The sequence below is a fragment of the Malaclemys terrapin genome, chromosome 9, assembly GCF_027887155.1.
Source record: "Malaclemys terrapin pileata isolate rMalTer1 chromosome 9, rMalTer1.hap1, whole genome shotgun sequence".
Lineage (NCBI taxonomy): Eukaryota > Metazoa > Chordata > Testudines > Emydidae > Malaclemys > Malaclemys terrapin.
Window position 1 is genome coordinate 21,641,427 of NC_071513.1, and position 24,343 is coordinate 21,665,769.

General features: G+C 43.9%; 1 protein-coding gene across 2 annotated transcripts in view; it reads right to left on the reverse strand.

Annotated features, from left to right (window-relative positions):
• Positions 1-20,259, reverse strand: part of LOC128842886 (vascular endothelial growth factor receptor kdr-like) — a 184,018-nt gene extending 163,759 nt beyond the window's left edge. The window contains exon 1 of one of the 2 annotated variants that reach the window (XM_054039149.1): positions 19,303-20,259. In XM_054039149.1, the coding sequence (XP_053895124.1) occupies positions 19,303-19,366 (64 nt within the window). In that variant the 5' untranslated portion in view covers positions 19,367-20,259. The remainder of the gene's footprint in view (positions 1-19,302) is intronic. The other variant, XM_054039150.1, reaches the window with a different exon arrangement.
• Between the last annotated feature and the right edge of the window lie 4,084 nt (positions 20,260-24,343).

The window sequence follows — 24,343 nt, forward strand, 5'->3', positions numbered from 1 at the left end:
GATAGGAAGGAAGGTCCTTAGGGAGGCAAGATGATGGTCCTTAGGGAGGCAAGAAGTTCTGCATTCTACTCCTACCTCTTCTGTGACCTCCCTTCTAGCCATCGGCAAGTCTGTTGCTTAGAACAACGTTTCTGAAAGTGGCTAGTGATTTTGGATGTCTCAAACAGGGCACCTAAGACCTGAGTCACCAAAAAAAAAAAAAAATCACAGGCCACTTTTGGGCCTTCATTTCTGTGCCTCCATTTCCTCATCTGTAAAATGGACCTAGTGCCGTAAAGCCAGCAGCTCTTCCATGGCTTCTCAGTCTATGCCCAAATTTAAGGACTCCCTGTGTAGTGACACTAGGCAGCATTGACTATGTTAAAGAACCAGAGAGAACCACAAAGTTTGCATGTATCCAGAAACCTCAATAAAGATCCCTCTTTATATTCATTGCAGCCTAGTCCTGTCTCTCCTCTGCCATGAGAGAGACTGAACCGATCCCACAGGAAAATTGTGAGGTTTAATCCACAACATGCAAAGCAGTATTGTTGTTATGCTTTGGAGTGGGCAGGCATGCAGCATCATAGCATACATAAGGGACCAGTTACATTCAGCACATTCTTTTCTGAGAATGCTATTCCCCCATGGCTTGCAATCCAGCAGTCAAGATCTTCTTGTTTTCAAAAGCTCCTTCAGACTATGCAGGGTTGTTTTTTTTTAAATCACAAAATCTATTTTTGTCACTTTAAAAAAATACTGAACCTAGAATTTACATCTGTTAACCTAGCTGTTCAATGTCGATAAATGCAAAGTAATGCTCACTGGAAAACATAATCCCAACTACACACACAAAATGTGTGTAATTAGCTGTTACCACTCAAGAAAGAGATCTTGGAGTTGTCGTGGATAGTTCTCTGAAAACATCCGCTCAATGTGCAGCAGCAGTCAAAAAAGCGAACAGAATGTTAGGAACCCTTAGGAAAGGCATAGATAAAAAGACAGAAAATATCATAATGCCACGGTATAAAGCCACGGTACGCCCACACCTTGAATACTGCATGCAGTTCTGGTCACCCCATTGCAAAAAGATATATTAGAATTGGGAAAGGTACAGAGAAGGGCAACAAAAATGATTAGGGGTATGGAACAGCTTCTGCATGAGAAGAGATTAAAAAGACTGGGACTGTTCAGCTTGGAAAAGAGACGGCTAAGGGAAAATATGATAGAGGGCTATAACCTCTATCATAGAGGGAGGGATAGCTCAGTGGTTTGAGCATTGGCCTGCTAAACTCAGAGTTGTGAGCTCAATCCCTGAGAGGGCCACTTGGGGGATCTGAGGCAAAATCAGTACTTGGGCCTGCTAATGAAGGCAGGGGGCTGGACTTGATGACCTTTCAAGGTCCCTTCCAGTTCTAGGAGATGGGATATCTCCATTAATTATTATTATGAAGGGTGTGGAAAAAGTTAATAAAGAAGTGTTATTTACCCCCATTCAAATAATAAACAAACCAGGGGTCGCTCCATGAAATTAATAGGCAGCAGGTTTAAAACAAACAGAAGGAAGTACTTTTTCACACAATGCACAGTCAACCTGTGGAACTTGTTGCCAGGGAATTTTTTTGAAGGTCAAAACTATAACTGGGTTCAAAAAAGAATTAGATAAGTTCATGGAAGATAGGTCCATCAATGGCTACCAGTCAAGATGGTCAGGGCTGCAACCCCATGATTTGGGTTTTACTAAGCCTCTGAATGCCAGATGCTTGGACTGGATGACAGGGGATGGATCCCTTAATAATTACCCTGTTCTGTTCATTCCCTTTGAAGCACCTGGCATTGGTCACTGTCAGAGGACAGGATACTGGGATAGATGGACCATTGGTCTGATCCAGTATGGCCATTCTTAACCTATCTGATCTCTTTTGAAAGTTGTATTTTATGTTCATATTTAATTAACATTAATATTTGTATTAATATTTGAACTTGCCTTTCCCATTTCATTGAGAACTACAAATAATTTCCGTTTGTACTCAAGTAATTATGTATAACCAGTGTAAACAAAGGACATTTTAGAATTTACTGATGTTCACTGTTTGTTGGTTCTTGTAAATGTATATATTTATAGTAAACTGGTGCCTACCCAAGCTTGCAGGTGTTACGTGGTGCCCCTTGTTGGGTCGTCAGCTTCTGAGACTGAACCTTGGACCTCTGGATCTAAACACCTAAAAGGCAAAGCTGCAAACCATGTTGTACCAGGCTCACCAACCTCTACCTGTGGCCCAGCCACCATTGGTTTGGAACAAAGCCACGCTGAGTGGGTGTGACTTACACAGGAAGCCTGAAACAATAGCTCTGCAAAGCAATAATTGCTTTATTCATCACAATGAAGTGGGTGTGGCTTACACAGGAAGCCTGAAACAACACCTCTGCAAAGCAATAACTGCTTTATGCATCACAATGAAGTGTTAACTCTGAACCCTAATGCTGATGCTTTTAATGATGGCATTGTCAACTATTTCACTGCAGATCATAGAATGCAAGAAAGGAGAGGGACAATCATATTATGAAGATCTGCACACGCCACAGTGAGTTATCTCATTTTGGCATTTCAAGTGGGTGGGCTTGGTTTGTGAGCAAGGCTTGCTTTATAGGTGAGAATGGGAGATTACCAGTACTTCCCTCCTCTCCCCCCTCTCTGATTCTATCCCTATTTCTATATCACAGACATGGAGATCATTACTAGCACGTTTGGTACAGCACAGCCAGGAATGGATTGGCCAGTTCCACCACATGGGTGTGCATGTGTCACATCTTGAGTATTTGGGGAGGAGTATGCCCACTAATCTCCTTTCACCAAGACTGTATGGAAGCAGCAGCTCCAGAGACTCCCTAAGCCTGTAGTACAAACCACATACCCCTACCTTTGACCCCTCTGGATTTCCCTAGTGCAGAGCATCACTCACTGGACTATGGACGAAGGACCATATCTGGCCCTTCACTCAGGACAAAGGCTGGCACTCTGTTCTGATAGGGTCCGTGCTCTGCACTTCCTGGGACTGGCTCCACGGCTCATGACACTTGGTAGAGAGAGGGATCGACGAATGCTTTGTCCCCTATCAGCTAGCCTAGGAGATGCAGAGATGACAGCGGCCTTTCCATCTGCATATATGTTCCTCTCTCCACTCTCCCTCAGAGCTGTGTATCTGGGCAGCAGAAATACTTCTCTACAAAGCAGAACAGCACCCGGTGGACACTTTGCAGAATTGCATTGGCAGTGTTACTACAGCACATCTCTGCGATGCGCCTTTCAGATTATTGAACTTCTCCTAGACAGTTCTATGAATGGATGGATTTGATCTACATTGATAAGAGTTTCATGCTGTTAACTGTATGCCTCATTTTTCTGACTTGTTTAGGTAATTCTAGTCAATCATTTCTCCAACAATGATCGGTCCTCATTGTACATCATTTCCCAAGCAATATGCTGCCTGCTGCTGAAAGACACTGTTATTTTATGAATGTAAACTGCTTTGAGATGAACATCTTTGGACCAGAATTCCCAATTCAAGTGGGCAGCTCAGACACCAACATGATAGATAGTAATCTCTCCCATCAGTGTCAAACCTGTATGGCTTAACAACAGACAGCAAATAATGTAGAATGTCAAAAAGAAGGGGATTTTTTAAAGCACGTTGAAAGTGTGATGCAGTGGTGAGGAATGTGCAGAGCAGTGCCATGCACTGAAAATGCACATGGATTTGGGCTGGCGCTACGCAAACATTTCCACATGCAAATCCAAACCAGTTCATTTTGAGTTTTTCCACCAGACCCAATCAGAGCGTGACATTTCCAGCCTTTTGCCCCAAGTTTTCTCAGTAGCACAGAACCATTTTTGCAGCTGATAACTCTGGATTATAGCCAGGCCCACCGACAGGGAGGGAAGCGGGGAACAGGGCCCTCGCCTGGGCGGGCCGCAGGGCTCCTAGGCACGTGCGGGGTGGTACCAATGTGGCAAAGGCGGCGAGGCAGGCATGTGGAAGCCAGGGTGGTTCTAGGTTTTTGGCCGCCCCAAGCAAAAACAATTTTGGCTGCCCCCCGTCCCAGCCCTGGGCTCCTCGCCGGACCCCCCTGCTGCCCCAGCCCTGGGCTCTTCCTCCCACCCACATCCCCTGCCGCCCCAGCTCTGGGCTCCCTCATTCCCCCCCACCATTGCCCCACATACACACCTCCTGCTGCCCCAGCCCTGGGCTCTCTCCCTCCCCACCTGCACCCTCCTTCTGCCGCAGCCCTGGGTCACTGGTAATTCGCTCCCATGGCAGGTCATTCAGCAGGAATTTTAGATGTGCACAGAACACAGACAGGATTGGTTCCCATATGGTTACAGAACTGCAGTAAAGTGGAACAATTTTCAGCTTGTGTGATTGGAGGATATCTGGATGCATATTATAAGACTGTACTACATAAATGAAGAAAAGTTGAGGTGCCTTTATTATTCTTTTGTTCCACTCTGTTTCTATGGGGAATTTGCCAATGCAATATCATTGTCTTCCTTTTAAACAAACAAACAAACACACAAAAAAGGCAATGGCTGTTGAAAATAGCAATTCTAGTCCTAATAACCACTGGGAAGCATTTCTTGCTCAATTTTATCCTACTTTTTCTACAGCAAGTTACAGTGGATCAGTATATTTGATTTGGGAGAAATGAAGTAACAGCTGCCCAAACTGAGCTTGAGCACTCCTGAATTTTGAGGTGTTCAAATCTGGAAGGCAGGTGCTGGGGGGGGGAGGGGGCTGTGGCTCTGCCGGGGAGCACGGCAGCATGTATGCAGCAGTGTGTCTGGCACTGCACGAAGCCAGACACGCTGGTCTGAATGGCACGGTAAGGGGGCAGGAGGGTTGGATGGGGCGGAGGTTCGGGGGGGCAGTCAGGGGCAAGGAGAAGGGGGGTTAGATGGGTCAGGGGTTGGGGGGGCAGTCAGGGGACAGGCAGCAGTTGGATAGGCATGGGAGTCCCGGGAGTTTGTCAGGGGACAGGTAGGGGGTGGGGTCCTGGGGGGCAGTTAGGGGCAGGGGTCCCAGGAGGGGGTGATCAGGGGACAGGGAGCAGGGGGGTTGGATGGGTTGGGGTTTTCTGTGGGGGGCAGTCAGAGGGAGTGGATGGGGGCAGGGTGGGGCTACCCTCCCTCCCTGTGGAGTGTCCTATTTTTTGAATGTTAAAATATGGTATCCCTACTCACAGTGCAGCTCTCCATTCACTGCAGCATGAGGTCTCAGCTCTCTCACTCCCTCCCCCTGTTTCCTGTTGGTAGTGGCCAAGGGAGTGCTGGGAAATGTAGTTCTTTCCCTGCTCCAGGGCTGGCTCTATAGGCAGGGAGCTAACCAAGGAACTACAGCTCCCAGGGTCCCCTGTTGGTTCTCAGCTCCCACGCTGGATCCCTGCTGCCCCTGCAAATGGGCTGCCCCAAGCACGTGCTTGCTTTGCTGGTGCCTAGAGCCTCGCCTGGTGGAAGCTCTGGCTGTGCTGGAAGAGCGCCTATTGACTGTTCTGCCCTGGGGCCTGGAATTGCTGTCGGCGGGCCTGATTATAACCAGACAAAAAGACCCCCTTTTCTCTTGCCGCATCCACCCAGCAGAAACTCTCCAGGAGTTCCAAGCCTTCTGGACTCAGGCATGAGGGATGTTTAAAGCAACAACAACAACAAAAAAAAGATGGCACACTTTCTTGGGACTATAAAGGGAGATTCTCTCCCCAAAGGCTGTTACCCTGCACTGGAAGGCTAGTTGGGATGTCCCAGCCCCTCTTTCTATCTGGCTGTGTTGTGTAAGACAAGTTTAGGTTTAGCCTGCTGGGTGGGGTTGGTGACCTGTGATATACAGGAGGCCAGACTAGTTGATCTAGTGGTCATTTCTTGCCTAAACCTTTATGACTATAAGTCTAGCTGGGGCAATAGCTTCTTCTGGCATGTTGGATAGTACAACTGGGAAGAGAGAGGCCAGTACTTATGGCTAATAGTAATAATAAATACTTTGCACAAACAACTCCAATAAGAATTAACTCCAGCCCCCAGCAGGAGACAAAGTACGATCCACCCTCTTCATCTTATTTATTAAACATAGGTAACTGACCGTGGAGTAAAAATAGTTCAAGCAGCTACATTTCAAGCAAATAAAGAACAAGAATATGAAAGATTAAGTGTAAAGGTTATTTTTAAGGCAGATCAACCCAGTATGTTTTATCCAGGGTATTAAAATCACACTTTATTATTACTGCTTGAAAACACACTGTTTTCTTTGATCAAAAGCTTCCTAACAGAATCTTACTGGTTTCAGGCCAAAGGACATGAGTCACTAAGTATGCCATCCTATTCCTATAGGTCACCCTAACGAAAGGTACATGTGATGCTCCCCTAGAGTAAGGAGAAAGAGGAGTGAAATGGCTTTGAACACATCCTCCCTCTCTCTAGTCTAATGATAATGACTGGTGATGAGAATGTTGGTTTACAGCACTGTCTGGATCCAAAAGGGGTGCCAAAAAAAAAAAAAAAAAAAAGACTTGATAAATTCTTGCAAGCTCCCTCTTCTCTCCACACTTTGGTTCCTGCTTGACCTCTACTTCTCTTTCATTACACCCAAAGTTGTTTTGGAGTGGTAAGCTACATTTTATGTGTGTGTGAAACTTGCAGAACCACAATGGGATAGAGCGTGATGCCCTGGTGTGAAAACAGTGAGAAACAGCCCGCATATCAGTGCAGCCCAGAATGCCAAGAGGAATTCCAAAAACATAAACAAATAAAACCTAAGGTCTAGTTTGTCTCTTCAGTGGACAAAATCAGAGCCTGAAATACCAGTGGATCAAGCAATTAAACTGTAAATGTAGTCATTAGCAACTTCTTGGTAATTAGCCTCTCAATTCCCAGAAACCTGTGGTATCATTTCACATTGGAAAGTTGTCATTAGGCTGCGATGATGAAATGTGATGAAAATGTGGCACTCTTTCCAAGCAGAATAGGCTAATCAATTTGAGATAGCCAAAGGAGACATTGCCCCTAGGAATCTCTATACCAAACCCCAGTTCATGCTGAAGTAGGACTCTGGGAATTTAATGAATCTCTGTGGACATGCTTACAGGGCCAAATCCCAAAGACCTGGACTCAGTGGGAAGTTTGCCTGAGTAAGGACTGCGTAAAAACTGATTGTGGGATCTTCAGCACCAAAACAGATATGAGCTAAAGAAGCAACTCCATTAGCTAGTAACAGTAGCAGGCTGTTATCCTCTATGTGAACTAGTCACACGAGGGGGACATGACACACTTTACAAGTATGTTACATAAGCAACACAGGATTTGCAGACATGATCAATAAAACCCATAGTTTAGAGCCCTACTAAGAAGTGTCAGTGCTTTGACTAAAGAAGTTCTTAATGACCTCCCATCTTACTTATATTATGCCAGGAAACTTAAAATAAATTGTAATTTTAAAAAACCCAACAACCCTGCTTTTGTTACATTAGAGCAAATCCAGAGTCTCTCCATGGTGTTCAGTCAAGCTACTGTGGTTTTACACCACTGTATATCTGAGAGCAGAATTTAGCCCAATGTATGACATTGAAATAAAAACAACATCGAGGCCATCCATTTGTAAAGGAAAAATGTGCAGAGGTGGAAAGGTTAGATGGTTCTCTCTGTCTCTCACTGTGTAATAGCTTAAACTGTGTTTAAAAGGGTCTCCGGGTGACATCATTGTTTACTCAAATCAATCTTTTCGTTGTAATAGCAGAAGAATCTTCTAAACTGGCCAAATTTGTTGTTTTGTTCTCTCCTGCAGCCTTGTGCAGCTGAAACCATTTTTAACTTCCTTGCTTCGTGTTCATCTATAGCTAGATCTAGATAAAGTGTCCCCCCACACGTTATACTATTATTTCATCTGATTATTCATGACAGGCATTGGAAAAAAGTGCTACCTATACACCCTCCAAGATATAGCAATGGGGCTTAAAAATGGACTAATCTTGTCTCCACCTGCACAAAAGCGCAATTGCAAGATGGAGTGAGTTGCTTCTTTGACAATCCCAGTCCTTCAACACAGACAATCCAAGAAACTGAATCAGATGAAAACCTCAGTCTTTGGAAAGCGCAGGGAGCAATTTTTCAAATCATGTTCCTTCCCCATATGTTAGAATTAGCAGCTGAGCACAAGGTTCAGAAGTTCGGCATGGAGGCTTTATCCTCCTTGTTCTAGCTGGCAGGCCAGATCAAGCTGTCTCTCAAGGAAACTTCAGGTACTGGCTTCAGCAGGCCCAAAAGTACCCTGATGAAATCACTTGTGCTGCTTTGGATCTTCCACTTATGGCTGAAAAAAGGCAGTTCAGGCATTTCATAGTGTTTTAAAGTAGTTAACTGACTTCAGTGCTTCTTTGCACTACAGTAATGCAAATAATAACTAAGAATCTGTTCATTAGAATTTGGAGCTAACAATCATCTCAGCTTTTATTTAACCCAAACTAAATTTGCCCATCCTGAGTTAGGAAGGTCTGTTCAAACTGTAAGACTCCTCCTGCAACCTTTACTTAAGCGATTCATCTTTGCTCATCCAAGTAGTCCCATTGGCTTCAGAGAGAGAACTCGTGTCAAGATAGCTGGACTAGGCCGGTGGTTTTCAGTCTACACACCCAACAGTATTTATTTCTAGCGTCTTTTATTTTTATCTAATGCTTTGGTGGAGAGAGGAGAGAGATACTATTGTCAATAGCATTTGTTAGGCGCTTCAGAAAGATACGAGGCCAAGTTCAGTGGTGCTGCACTAATGTCAGTGATGAATTTGGCCAACTGTCCTTGCTGCGAGAATATTGTAATTGAAATAGACACATAGTACAATGCAGCAATGCAGAGCTCGTTTCTCCTCTCACCTGGAGTACCGTCACTGAAAGCAAAGGTCTGGATTTATGTCTTGGTGATGGAGAGCAGAATCTGTCCCACTGGACTTCCATGAGTGCAAGGGAGAGGGACTCTGGCCCACAGCATTTGGGGTGATCTGAAAACTTGTGTATCACAAAGTGGTGCAGAATTTTTGGTTCAGCCCTCTGCACTCTTCTTTGTAAGGTGGATTCATGGAGCGAGAGCCTTCATGGACGAAGTGCAATGAGAGCTGTGGCAGTGGAGAGAGTGGGTTACTGCCGCACGAGGCAGAGTGGGCTAGTGACATAGGGCTGGAGACTGCAGAATATTGCGCACATGGGGGATTTATATTTCTGTAAGGAAAGACAGAGACTTTGTGATTTGCTAGTTACCATCCACAAGACTTTATTTTCCTCTCTGCAAACACAGGCACACACTACTGTCTTGCAACAAGCATTTCCTCTATGAAGAAGCACTGTAATTAGGACTGCAGCTAGAAAGTGTTTCAATACTACAGCATGGGCACATATTACGGGCCCACCAGGAGGCAGTTTCAAGCAGGCGGAGCACCGTGTGATGAAGCATGGAAAAAAGATCTTTTTATAATCACTGGAGAATAAACGCGGTACTTTTCTGCAAATTGGAGATGGGCCTGGATCCCAGTCCAAGATCCCAGCACTTCCAAACATCTGGGAAGTTCAGATTCAGACGTATCACCACAGATGACCCCGCTGTCTATAAAGGGCCAAATCTAAATCTCAGTTTTTAAAGACTGAGGGAATTTGGGATCTGGATCAGAACTTTGTAGGGGCAAGCCTATTTCTGCTGTGAATCCGCAATTACTGATTGCATCCTTCTGTGGATGGAGGAGAAATCTGTTTGTTACATCACTAGTTTTGATAAGTTAGGCTAGGGTCCTGCAAGGTGGGAAAAGCTAGAAAATCTGTTTTCCATTTATTGTCGACATTTTCCAGTTGTGCACCCAGCATTAGTTGCCATCAATGGGAACTGAGGGTGTTAAAGCACCATATAGGGTTGGCTCCTTAAACAGCAGCTGTCTTCTTTTGGGAGACCTCTGTGAGAAATACGTGCTGCCAAATTCTGCTTACAATTATACTGGTGTAAATCCAAAGTAACTCCATGGGAGTCCTATGCAAAATTTACACCACTGTAACCATGAGGCAGAATTTGACCCATGGGGTGAAATTTCCTAACCTCCAACCCCAAGGAAGCAAACATTTTGACTGAGGTGTTTTGGATTCATGAAGGTTAAAAAAATGAACAGATAATAACAGGATCAAGCTTCCTTGACCCTCAAATGAAGAACAATTCCAGACAGCCTGCAAGCTCCCTTCTGCACTTCCTTGGCAATCTCTTTCCCACAGTTAAGAAAAACACAGGAAGATCTAAGGAAACCTATGTGGAAATGCAAAAGATGAAGGCATGTGATCTGAAAATAGAAGGAAAGTCCATACATTTCCTTTACATACTAGTCTGAGTCTAGTTTTTGGCTGAATTTTGAAATCTTTGGGACCATATGCTTTTGCCATTACCTCTAGGGCATAATGGGAAACTGACTTGTTTGGTCCTTCATCACTTAACAGATTAGACAATATGGTTTTCTTTTTGCCTGGTAACTTCAAGAATTCTTTCACAGTGCTAAAAACTACTGCTTTAGAACCACAACAAAAGCCCGCTGCATTGGCTCAGAGACACCATCGGCCAGTTGTGAATCCCTTTGTGATTACATGTATTAGGGAAGCTTGCAGAAGTCACATCTCATAAAGTTCAGCACGGTTAAAACTTACTGCATCCGACTGCAGAAAGCTAAAGAGATTAAACTGCAAACCACAGGCAATCCCACATTGGCTTGCCAAACCTCTGCACTAGTCCAAACTTAAAAGGGAAGAAGCAAATTTAATTTGGGCACAAGGAAGAGAAACTGTGCAGATCTCCACTCGCAGCAGGGCTCAGAAATTCCTCTAGGTCTTTCAAACTGTAACAATTTTAGGAATCCTGAGACCTCAGGGTAGATTGGGTGATGCTTTGGCAGAGGGAAGGGAGGACAGGATGTAGTGAGAGCAACAAAGTAAGTGCTTAAAGGGCAGACTAATCAAAGAACTTGAAGGTGAGGGCACTGCAGTGCCTCTCAAAACCATTTCTATTCACTCTCCCCTAAACAATCAGTGTGTGTAGCTTTGAGTTATCCTGTTAAAAAGATGGCAACATTCTCATGGAGCAATAGGTCAACCTGCTTAGATCAGTGGATTAGTTAGTAAAAATTTGCACAGTGCTTTGAAAATACAGGGCTTAACTCAGATCTCACTCACGGTGGTTTTATATCAGTGTAACTCTACTGACGTCACCAGCCCACTAAATTTACTAATTCCTTCACAGTGCTTTCGTGGTATAGAACCATAACAAGGGCTTCGTTGTCTGTTTGGAGAATCAGACCCATGAAGAGTCCGTATGAATGCAAAGCATCTTCACTCTCAATTAGAAGTTTGTTTCAATGCTGATAAAGCAGAGTGGATCAGGTCATATGATGAGTCCAATGATAATCATGTGCACAATTCAGTTCTGCTTTTATTCTCCTTGATGGCTCTAAGTGAGCTGTGTCCCCAGCACAGAGATGCTGGATCAGCCTCACCATGTAAGAGGCAATCAGGTGTGCTCTTTGCATTACCATGGGGTCAAGCTGAAAACTTAATTAAAAATTTCCATAAGATTAAAAGAAGATGCCACCAGCTGTCTACCCATGTGCAAAGCATGTGCCAAGCTGGGTAGTAACAACCTCCTTCCCCCCAGCTACCTGGACCTTGGATCTGGTCTGGTGCAGAGGGCAGCCCTAGATTAAACCCCCACCACCATAGAGAAGTTGGAGAGGGGTGGGTTGAGGACGAAGACTGGCTCTGGTCCCCCTCACACCAAATTAAATGGTGCTCTTTGAAGAAGCCAGAGCAAGACAGCAACAGGGGCAGAATTGTGACACCCTAAAGGGTTTCCCAGCTTGCTCCTGGCATGGTGCAGCTATGCACTGTCTCTTACTCAGGGCTGAGCCTAAAGGTTAAGTCTAGCCCTATATACGTAGTCACATTTTGGCTCACTTCTACTGTGAGCCAACACTAATTATTCCCAGTACAATTAATGGGCCCAATCCTGGCCCTAGCTGCGTCTGTGGCATGGAGCCCCCAGAAGCTCCATGACATGGCCAGTTTCTGCAGCTGTGGGTGCTTTGGCAGATGTAGAAGGGGAAGTTCCCCTCCAGTGTAATCATGGCCACTCAACCCCTTTGCTGCCCTGGGACAGAATCTGTGACTCCATCCATTTTGAGTGTCCTTCCAGCTCAGTCCAAACCCCCTAGGCAGCTTTTTTCTGAAGGTCACTGGCTCTTTATCTGCCATATCAATCTACTGAAAGGTGGGATGTTATTTTTGCATATACTCCATCATGCTTGGGCAATGACCATTTTGTACTATCAACATACAGACAGTTTACATTTCACCTCAGATGTTCTCCTCCTAGCTTCCATCCCACCAGCCTTCCTCCTTCTCCTCATTTGAGGAACAATGGGCCTGGATGCATTTTTAAGATTCCATCTGTCATACAAAAAACATCTCCATATGGTTTGCTCTAATATTGCCTTGTGATCCCAAGCTTTCTCCTGGTACAGCACGGCTCCCATGGTAAACTTCAACCATCTATTTATATTAAATGGCATTTCCAGATAATAATCTGCACTGGTTGATTTTGGCAGGTTCTGCTGTTTTCTATGTGCCTTACAAAAAATAAATAAAAAATAAGTGTCTCGCCCAGTGAGGTGAGAGACCATTTATTCCAGTGAACTGTAGACACTTTTATACCAGGATCTCCACTTATTTAAACAACCTATCTTGCTGGCCAGAGTGGCTGAATACAGAGCTAGACTCTCTGCCCTATTTCTCTCCCATGTCATGAGGTACAGAGGAGCAAGAATGCCTTATCAGCATTAGGAAGGCTTAATATCATGTTAGTCATTTGAGATGAGCTGTGAAGGAAAATGTTAGGGGCTGCAATCTATTTTGCTCTCGGGCTGTTGGGATAGCCAAAATGTCTTTTAATTACTGCCCTTTGCAATTCCCATTTCAGTCTCAATAATGGGGAAGTCTAGCCAGTGCAGAGGAGGAATAAAAGAGCACTCCAGGAAAATGTAGAAAATATCAAATTAATTATGCAACTACAAGGGGGTTAGCCTCAATGTCCTGCCCAAACTCTCATCTGGACAGTTAGAATCTACTTATCTGAAATTCCCCCGGCAGTTTTAAAAACTGTTACAAGGTGAGCTGAAAACAGCTTCCCCATTCCACCTGCATTTCAGTGGTGGAGAAAGTGACCCCTGTTGTACACAGTTTGTGAAGTATGTTGGATAAAAATGCAACAGAAGCATAAGACATTCTAGTTCAATTCAATGTGTGCATACAGCACATTACAGATTCTCCATCTGCCATTCAAACACAGCACGGGCTGCTTGGAAAAACCAACTATTAGTCTCCTATTCCTGACTGCACTGATGAAATTTTGTATTGTATTTGGAAACCTTTTATAATGGTGGATGAATCCAATGGCACCATAAAGGATGCATGTATGGCTCAAACTGAGGAATGTGAATCTTATAACATAATAGAGAGTTCTGATCCGTTATATAGGAAATGGGAAATAGCAATATTTCAAAATAACACAAACTTACCCCTACTATCTTGCTTAGATTTAGATGTGTTAATGGGGGGTGGGGGGGTGGGGGAGAGGAGGGAAATTATGTATATGCATATTCTTGTAATATTTTCAATGAAAAAAGTGTTTGGAAAAAATAAAAATGAGATTCCTATAGAAACCTTGAACAAGTGAATTTGTTCTGTGCTCTCAGTATTCTTTTTTGTATGCTTTTACTCTCTGGAAATTATGGGACTTTAAAATACTTTTTATCTTCCTTTAATACACTAATTATTGTAAAATTATTTCTGCTTAGTTTTGAATGTGGCAGTTTTAGACAGGGGAATTAGTATAACACTAGCTTTTAAAAAGAGTTCTGTACTGTTTATAATATTTTTCTACAGTGCAGCAGATATTTAGAAAATCACATTAGCAGTGGGACATAAGACTTGCTTTTATAAAAAGTTGAGCAATGGTCTATTTGGTCCAGTATCCCGTCCCGAACAGAGACCAATGATGGATTCTTCATAGAAAGGCAAAAACATGCACAATATTGTAATATTTATCCACGGAGCTAACTTTCTTCCTGACCCCAGTCAGTGATCATTTTATGCTCTGAAGCATGATGATTGGGATAGTTTTCTAGTACTGAGGTGCGATGTCTTAGAAACATACAGGCTACTAATGACAAACCATCAATAGTAGTAATATATATAGGTATGGTTGAAAAATGAAAACCTATTTTCACAAAAATATTTGAAATATCAAAGTTGTTTTTATGTCAAAAAGTTCAAAATAGAGCCACTTTTTTTTTTTGAAAGTTGTCATGATTTTATCTTAAAATGGTTCTCAAAACCACTGAAAGATGCTATTGAAAAAGGTTACTGGAATTTTTGACTTACTGAAAACCATTTTTGATAAAAAATGTCAGGATTAAAAAACAAAAAAAGTGTTAACTTTTTCATGCCAAATGACAAATTTGTCAATGTCAGCTATTTATGGGGGAAAAAAAGTTTTTGAAAACAAACAAACAAACAAACCAAAACCACTTTTTGACCAGGAACAACAACAACCACCACCACACACCCAAACAAATCACTTTCCAACCAGGAAAAATAACAACACTTTTTTTGCCAAAAATTTCCACCAGCCCTTGTGCTTAGAGAAGAAAGACCGTAAATGCAATAAGAGTCAAACAGAACCATTTCAACCTTGTGCTAAGAGGAATCAGAACTAAAATATGCAACAATGTCGAAGGAGGAGGAAATGCCATGACAAGCATGGAGCTATTCTAGATGATTTCAGTACATCTACATATTTTGGAGCTAAGCTTTTTGGAATGGGGCTGGAGATTGCTGGGATGAGCAATGGTCTGCCTGTTACCTCTTCTGATTTGAAATCAGATCTCAGCTTTATATGGTCAGGGTGCAGGACCTGTTGCTGATCCATGGGCATGATTAGGTTTCAGGGAAAATACAACCTATCAATGGTCTAGTAAGATATAACTTTTGTCCTCAACCATCAATACAGAACTCCTAAATGTCCTTGGATTCCCTAGGTGCCATCTACACAGGTCACGGCGGTAGTCTCCTGACCTGTGACATGAGGCTGATGGCAGAGTGATGGTGGCAGTCATCTCAAATCAATACTAATTAGTTGTAACAGAGCGAGTACTTGAAGTCCTCTACTGTGGCTGGGATATTAGCTAAGAAAATATCCCTTCCCTTGGTGTCTGTCCCAAACAGAGGAGGAGGAGAACTGGTTTGACAACAGCACTGCTGAGAAGGATCTGGGAGTTATGGTGGATCATAACCTCAACAATGCAGTACTGCTGCAAAAAAAGCAAATGCAATTTAGGGTGCATTAAGAGAGGCATAGCATGCAAGTCATGGGAGGTGTTAGTACCACTGGTTAGGCCTCAGCTGGAGTACTGTGTCCAATTTTGGTCAACGCTGTATAGAAAGGATGTAGAGAAACTGGAAAGGATCGAGAGGCAAGCAACAAAGATGATCATAGGGATGGAGTGCAAGCCATATGAGCAAAGGCTGAAGGAACTGGGTATGTTTAGTTTGGAAAAGAGATTAAGGGGGGACATGATAGCAGTCTTCAAATACTTGAACACTGCCATAAAAAAGAGGGAGAAAAATTGTTCTGTCTTGCCACAAAGGGCAGGACAAGAGGCAATGGGTTCAAACTACAGCATAGCAGATTTATATTAAATCTCAGGCAAAACTTCCTAACTGTAAGAACAGTAGGACAATGGAACAAACTGCTGTGGGAAGTCATGGAAGCTCCGTCACTGGAGGTTTTCAAAAGGAGGCTGGATAACCATTTGTCCCGGACGGTTTAGACACAACAAATTCTGCATCTTGGCAGGGGATTAGACTAGATGACCCTTATGGTCCCTTCTAGCCCTATGGTTCTATGATTCTATGACACAAAGCTCTACCCCTCTTTATTGTCAGACATGGATAGGGCATTCTCTCTCTCTCCCTTCTCAGTGCCTGACTCCGAAGGGACATGGATGAAAGTGAGCTGGGTGAAGCTCTTGCTAAATACAGTGGGGGTAAGACTGCCAGGTAAGGAGTCTATTTAGAGGATGCAGTGGGTGATATCTGTACCTGGGCCATTTATGTGGGAGTAAACCCACCCTTTTCAGTAACAGTTGCAATATGAGTGTGCTCCTGGATTCCCAGCAGGAACTGGTGGCCAGAAATGCCTTTTCCTGACTGTGCTTGGCCAGGTACTTGTTACCAATTCTCTCTGATACAGAAACTGCCATGGTAATACATGCCTTTGGAACCTTCAGGCTGGACTTCTGTCTTATGCCCTATATGGACAAACTCTGAAGACCATTCAAAAGTTACTGTTAGTGGAGAATACAGCTGGCTGCGTACTTGCAGTGTCAGCCAGAGGGAGTGCATTACAGCAATTCTCTGAGGACTGCACAAACTTCCTATTTGCTTCCAGGTGCAATTCAAAATGTTGCTACTGATGTATAAAGGCCAATCAGTTATGGAATCACCTATTTCCCCACATGCTCTAACAATAACTGAGGTCAGCTAGGGCAATTCTACTAAGGGTAGCTGGTGGCATGGTATTCATGACTCTTGCCTATGGAATCCACTTCCTCTGTTGGTCAAGCAGAGCTTAAACTGGCCCTTTAAGGCATGATGTAAAGCTCATGTTTACTCCAGGTATGTCTGTGAGGCATATATGGAGTTTGTTTCTGAGTTTATCTGGGCTGACCCTTGCTAGCAAGTGTTTAAAATGTTGGTACGTACACCCAGAGGCACTGTGAGGGAGCATTTTATAAGTCTCTGAATAAACCAAACCAAATATGTGGATTCTAGTAATGAAGCTCTGGTAGTTTACGGTACTACCAGAATCCCTCAGCAGATCTGTCTTCCTGATATGGTTGGTTATTGATTATAGTTGGTGGAAATTAACCGTACCCCTAGAGCCTAGAGACACACTTCATACTGATAAGGAGACTAAAGAACCAATAGTCTGGTGTTTTGAAAAATACCCAGGGCTCAAGGAAGACTGGAACATTACTGGCAGGAGAAATTTCACAGTAAATAACAGACCATCTCCTATATACAATCTGATGTGCCATGAATAAATAGCATAGTAATCCAATGAAATCCTCATGATTAATGAAATAATGGAAGACCACATGGCACATAGAAAAGCTCTTCTCAGTCTCATTAGCCCAATTATTTTCTTGCACTAGCATAAATCAGGAGTAACTCCAGACACACATTTAGAAGGAGAACACAGCATTGATGCACAACCAGGTGCAGAGGAAGGGACAATACAATCTAGAGAGAAGAAGATTGCTCACACAACTTCTTTACCTATGGCCCTTAAGAATTGCACCCCTGAATTATTCTATTCCCCATGAAGGAAGTGATTTCATAGATTCAGCTTGCCCCATGCACAACAGAGGGCTCAAATATATGCTATAGCCTCAGCTTTTGAAGCCTCATCTTCTTCAGGGTGTTTCAGATGATCAAATACAACTTGAAATGTTCCCATATAGGAGAAAGATACTAAGCCCCACAAATTGCTATTTTTAACTAATTGTTGAAGCCTCAAGGCCGGATATCAGAAGTGTTAGCTGGGGTGTGTGTGTGTGTGTGTGGGGGGGGGGGAATCCTTCAAATGCATCGCACGTCGAGGACCTTTTCTTGAAGATACATCTTTCTCTATTTCCAAATATTTTAATGAAGCACTGACCCTTTTGAGGTATTCAAACCTGAGCTCCCATTGCTTTTGGTAAAAGAACTGATATCTAGTGAGAGAGCCCTTGTAAACTTATTACAGGAAATTCAGAGCCAATTCCTAACTGGCCCATTGGCCGCCTATTTAATTAGGCGTTACTGTGTGGGGGTGGGGATCTTCCAGAAGAAAGCCCAGGGCAAGGACAGGGAGGTGATTAAGAGCAACGCACAAAGCTTGTTACTTGCTCAAAGTAAAGTGTTATGAATTCAGGAGCCTTTCTGAGAAAGTTCAGCTAGGGCTGAAAAGAAAAGAACCCCAAAGCTTCTTCTGATGGGCGCCTGGGAGCAGTTTAATGCTAAGTAAGTGTGAGACTGGAGAAAAATGTGAGTCGTGGATCGAGAATGGAGCCTTCACTTCACCACAGGAACTTGAGGGTCAAAGCCTTGGGGTGGGTGGGTGAGAGCAAGTAGATTCAGCAGCTAGGGAACCAGGACCAGGTAGGCTGGCTTTAGAGCAGTGCACTCTTTCCAAGCTTGCTGTCCTTTTCTAAAATGCAAAGAAAGAGCTTTGCCCTCCAGGTGAGTTCTCCCATAGCACTCCCACAGCTCTCCTGAAAACCCACCTCAAAGCCACCCTTTCTCTTAACTTCAACACGGGAAGTCCCCACCGGGGCCGGGGATGCCTATTTGCAGTTGCAAGCGCCATCTAGCGGCAGCTCCCCAGATCTGCTACCTCAAGGCACTTGACTCCTTGTGATGCCCAAACCCTGAGAAAGTAATTGAAACCATATCCAGGAGAGAAAATCCCAGGCAATTAAAACAACAACATAGTTGAACTAGTTGCATCCATAAAGGAAACCAAATTTAACTCTGTGACAATACAGGCTCCCCACCCCCCCCAAAAAATGGACCGAGCCAGACTGAAAATTTCCTCTCTAACAAGTCCCCAGACCTTAAACAGAGTCCTTGCTTTGCTGCTTCATGTAGGGTTATTACAGATGCCCACACGTAACGCGCAGTATCCCATGGCGCTAGGTTAGTGTACTCAGGTGCATGCTTGCGTTCAGCAGGAGGAAAAATAAATACACGGAAAGTTCAGCCAGCCCTAGTGTTGCTTTTGGCCCCCCCTTGGGCAAGGTGCTGGGCCAGGCAAGAAACCCAGGAGCTAGAACCACATGGACAGGGGCACCAACCAAGACCCCCACACAGGGGGAAATCGTTCCTCTCCATCCTACCCAGGGATGTATCATTATTCTTTATTTCAATCAGCTAGTCAACATCCAGGAGTGGCTGGTTTTGAACTGGTCCCTCTGATATGACCGCTTGGGCAGACGAGGTGGCTTGCTGTGAAGTGGCCTTAAGCCGATGAGGGGGAGAGAACCAGTTCCAACCTGGATACCGCACCGGAGTGAGCAAACACAGAAGAGAAAGTTGTCGTAGCAAAAATACACTGTGAAATCAAAGGAGAGTGTGAGAGAGAGATTGAAAAAACCACGTGTAAACTGCTCTTACCTTGTAGCCAAAGCAGTCCATGAAGCACACAAACAGCCAGGGCGGTGCAGTGCTTTGGAATCATGTCTGGTGCAGATGTGAATGATGAGTATATCCTTTATAAACGTGCAAGAAGGGAGATCTGTCAATAGGGTCAATTTCTTTCCAGCAACAAGTTTCAAAGCCTTCAGGCTGGGTAAGGGCGGGGAGGGGGAAGAACAAGGCGTCCAGAAGTTCTCACTTGTTGATTCCAGTGAAACTGCTCTTTCCATTCACTGCTTCCCCCCTTTGCTACAGGTTTTGTTTGCCTCCCTCTCTTCTTGACGGCCAAATGTTATTTTTTTTTTCAGAATAACTTTATTCCTTGTTTCCCCCCTCCTAACTCATGGGATGATCTGGGGTTTTTTGTTTGTTTGGGTTGGTTTTTCTTTTTCCTTTTTTTTGGCTAAAATCTGATTAAAGTAAAGAGACCGGTGAGAAGAGCAGATGTTACACAACTGACCAAAGGGGTTAACAAAGCGAAGTAACCGCAACAAAAAGTTTTGGTGCAAAGTTTTTTCGAGTCACTGAGCGGCTGCTTCTGAGTCGCTCTCCTCCCTTGGGCTGGGTTCTGGTTAAAGTGTCTGCAACCAAGAGCCTCCGCTGAGGTCTGTTTATCCAGGGAGGTGCAGGTGCTGCAGGGATCTGGAGGAAGAAGCTTTTAAACTCTCTCAGGCTTGCGAGATAGGAGGGGGGGGGGAACCAAAACAAAACGCCTGCGTCCCAGTAGCTGTTGCAGCTGACACGAGCCCACGGGATCTCTGCTACATGGTGCTGGGGAAATCACAAGACCAGGAGCAGGCGACCGGTTCGGCTTCTTGCAAGGAGTGGGGCTTCTGCCTGGGCAAATCCCAGTTTAGGTATTTCTCTCGCTCTCCCCCACCCCTCCCAGTTTGATCTGCTTTTGCTGGGATGTTTGATGTGAGCCTGGGATTCTTTATAGGGAAAGAACAAGAGGAAGGAGAGACGTCAGCAGCAGAGCCAGGGGGGAGCTTCTCTCGCTCGCTGTCACTTTTCCAGTGCTAAGGTTCCCAGGGCTGCTGCTGCTGCCTGAGATTGGGCAAAATCGGCCGGGATTTCAAACCCTCACACACATGCCAGCCCTTGCGCTGGGTCTCGCCTAGCTGCTAACAGGTGGGCAGGGCTGCTCGGGGCAGGCAGGTGGCACCAAGCTCAGGCTGCAGTAGCATGAGCGGAGTGGGAGGCAGAGGCTGGTCGAGGTAGCTCATCAGGTGGCAATGTGCCCCTGGACTCCTTTGCCCGGAAAGGGTCTGGCACTGGGTTTGGGGGCGCTGGACCCCAAGAGGTGCGTTGTTGCTGAACTCCCTCATGTGCACCAGAGACACCGGCAAGCAAAAGGAAACATACAAGAGAGTGGACGAGGAAATAAAACTTGACCCAGTTTTCTGTCTGTAAAGGTGCTGGAATAACCTGGGAAGTAAGGCAGTTGCTCAGGATATCGGTTTACAGGTGTTTTGCTTTGCGTCGGTGTTTCTTTCCCTCCCATCAGCCAAAGTTACATGAGCAGAAGATACGGATTTAACAGAAGTTGGTTTCCTGACCTGATGTCAGTTCGATCAAGTCCTTTTGGAATGTAACTGGTATTTTACCACAGCGCAGCTTTAAAAGCGCTTTACAATTCATATTTCTGATATTGAGGGATGCAGGCCATTCGCTGATGTGTGTGACATACACACACACACACACACGCACGCCTGTGGGATGGTTTGAGCAAAGAGTGGCAAGAATAAAGAGTTGATGCAAACAGAGCATTGGAAAAAGAGCAAAGTTTGCTTTAACTTATACGTTTTGGCACCCCAACCACATCAGAAATCATTGGGATGCTGCTGTAAGCAAGACAGATTGCCCCTCACCTCGTAGAGATATTTATAAATGTTTTAATCGAAAATGCAATAAAGCAAACTCACTTTAAAAAAAAAGTCTCCTAGGTGAATCTCTCGATCTGCCCTGTCTTGGGTTTTGAGATAGCACCGACCACTGCCTATTTCCAGGTATTTGGGTGTAGACAGTGCTGCCCACGCGGCTGAGCTTGCTGGTGTGGCCTCATGCCTTTCCTCTGACTATGCCAAGCCCTTAGCGTGGGCGAGCAGCACTCCCAGATCCGAAGCCCTGGCGACCCTGTAAAGTGATACAGTCACTGTACCCTTCCACTCCTGCCCAGAGTTGGACACTCCTCTTCCAGATGCTGCTGATCTTCCAAGGAAGAGGACCGTGGGCAGTTCAGCCTAAGTCCAGACTTTTCACAAGAATGAATGTTAACTTGTCAGTATAAGTTAATAACTTACCTATATCTAGCAGCTTGGATCCTGAAAGGATTTTATAATCTGTATGCAGGGGGATCACTCACTCAGCATGGAAATGCACCCAGGGCTCAGATCTCAATGGGGAGCCATTCTGTGCTATCAACACTACCCAGCAACAATAATATACCGAAGTTATACACCGCTTTACATCTCCAAAGCACTACAATAACATGAGTCCTCCCAGCTCCCTTGTCAGGCAGATCAGTATTATGGAGCTCAGATCCTACACTGATGGGGGACAGATAGAGTAGATTATTATTTCTGTTTTATTTATGGAGAAAATGAGACACAGGTTAAATGATTTGTCCTAGGCCACACAGCAAATCACTGGCAAAGCTGGGATTCAGTCCCATGCTCATTCAATTAGTCTTCCAAAGAGGAACTGAAAAATAGCCTGTGCATTGGACTCTACAAGGGAATCTGAAAACCTGGATTTTAGTGAAGATGAACTTTGATCAGCTGGACTTTTGTTCCCTTTTTTTTGTTTTTATCTTTTGATGCATGTAACAAATATATACACACAATACTGAAATACAGTCAGATCAGAGCAGGAGATTAATACAGTTGAACATACGATTACAGATTTTAATTTGCAAGAGAGGTGACCAGACATCAGTAGGTCAGAAACGTGATTCATGAAAGCCATAAACACAAACTCTACAATAAAGTGTAATAATTCTGAATGTCTGAGTCCAATGAATCATTTCCTACAATAATGCAGGAGGTACAATTAGGGTACAGTGTTCTCATATCACAAGAGGTTATCAGGTTGATACGAATATTAATACCCAAGTCATTTCTAATACAATACAAGGAATGTACCTCTCCCTTTTGTATTTTATAAATTAATATATCAGAGTACACATCCTCATCCAAATCAGTGTACCAATTCTGAACTGATGGTCTGGGATAGAAATTCCTTCTGCAGCTCAGGTAGCTGTGGAGAGTTACTTTTAAATCTCATAATAGTGGATAATAGTAAAGAACGGTCATGTAGGATTAATTGTGCATTTCAGGGGAAATAAAATTTCCAGTTAAAATTTGCAGTATCTAATATTTTGGCTTCATAATCACAAATCTGGGGGCATATCTACAATATGCCAAATTTAATCAAATTCCTTCTAGATTGGTTGCACCTCCAACAATATTTGCAAGCTGTATCTTTCCAAGCTCTTCAGAGTCCAACAGATTTTATGAACTATCTTATTATGCCTGTACTGTACTTTTGCTACCCTGGTGCTAATTTTAAATTCATAATCCAGAACCTCTTTGCCATTGTTTAGGAGTAGACTGTAGTTCAAAATCAGTTTCCCACATGGATTTTGATTTTCAGAAAGCTCTATATGACTATACCAACCCAAACAGCAATAGATAAGAACTGGATAGTGAATGTGCCATTCCTGAAACGTTCAGACAAACAATTAGCAATAAGAGGGTTTGAGGGTGTGTGCACAATTTGGGGATTGAGTGACGTTACTAAGCAGCTGCAGTAAAATAAAATTCTTGTTCTTCAGATGCTTCAAATGTATCTTTTAATGGTTGAAGAGCGAGCAGATGTTCATCTTTATCTATATTTCCAAAAGCTGAATGCCAACATTTATCCAAATTACCCTGGGGATGATTTTATTTTGAATTCTTTATTTTTCTCAAAATTGATATAAATTAGTACCAATAGCCTATATTGTCCTTGAACATATCAGTACACATGTGGCAAAGGTAAGCCTTCACAAAGTATAACAGACTTACAGAACAAAATAGTAAGGTCCATTCCCAGAGACAGAAAAAAGCAACTTATTAACTGTAATATAACTTAATAATAAAACAATTATTCTTGCCAGTAAAAGTATTTCACGCAAGAAGTTTTACAAATTTTAACTAATTCAGCCTTACAACACACCCGTGATTTAAATAAAGACTACAGAAAGATCGTTTCACCAGCTAATGAAGTGCAGCCATCTCTGGGGTGGAACCTGGAGATTATTCAAATGTACCCATCAAATCAGTTACATAAAAAGAAGGAAATGAAGAATGCTGTATCTAACTAAACTGCTAGGGGATTTAAATGGGGAGAATTAGAATTTGGCCAGAATTCTAGGGCTACCACCTCTACTCTTAGCTAACGTGCATGCGTTCTTTAGAGCCAGGTCCCACAGGGCAGGGCAGCCTCTGTGTGCTGAACTGCATGTGTAATCCAGCAGCAAAACTGGCTTAACCAACTCATGGAAGATCTTCCCAGAGTCAGGGTGATCCTCTGGTAGTATAGAGCCAACATAGGGGCCTTCCTGATGTTGATGTAGCAGGGGAAAGGGCTGCAGAAAAGAAGGTGTGGTTGGCCCCAAGTAATCTTCAGCTGTGTTTTCCGCCCCCTGTGTCCACTGCAGCCCGGTCCAAGTGAGAGCACCTCTCAGGTTGCTCTAACACAGCACAGGGGGGATGGCCATTCAGACAGCCACAGCAGAATCAGAGTTTTAAGCCAGATTTGCATGGCACCCTGGCTAGTGCTCTGAGCAGTTTAGTTTTAGCCAAAGGATCTGGCACTTTATGTCTACAGTTAGTCAGCATGTCAGCCAACAGACGGCATCTCCTAAGGCAGTGCTGTTGGGTCATTGCTGACTCAGATGGAAAGGTACTGTCTAGCGAATCACCAACACCACTTCCTCCAACCCACGGGTGTTCTCCAAACAAAAAGCCCTTGTGCT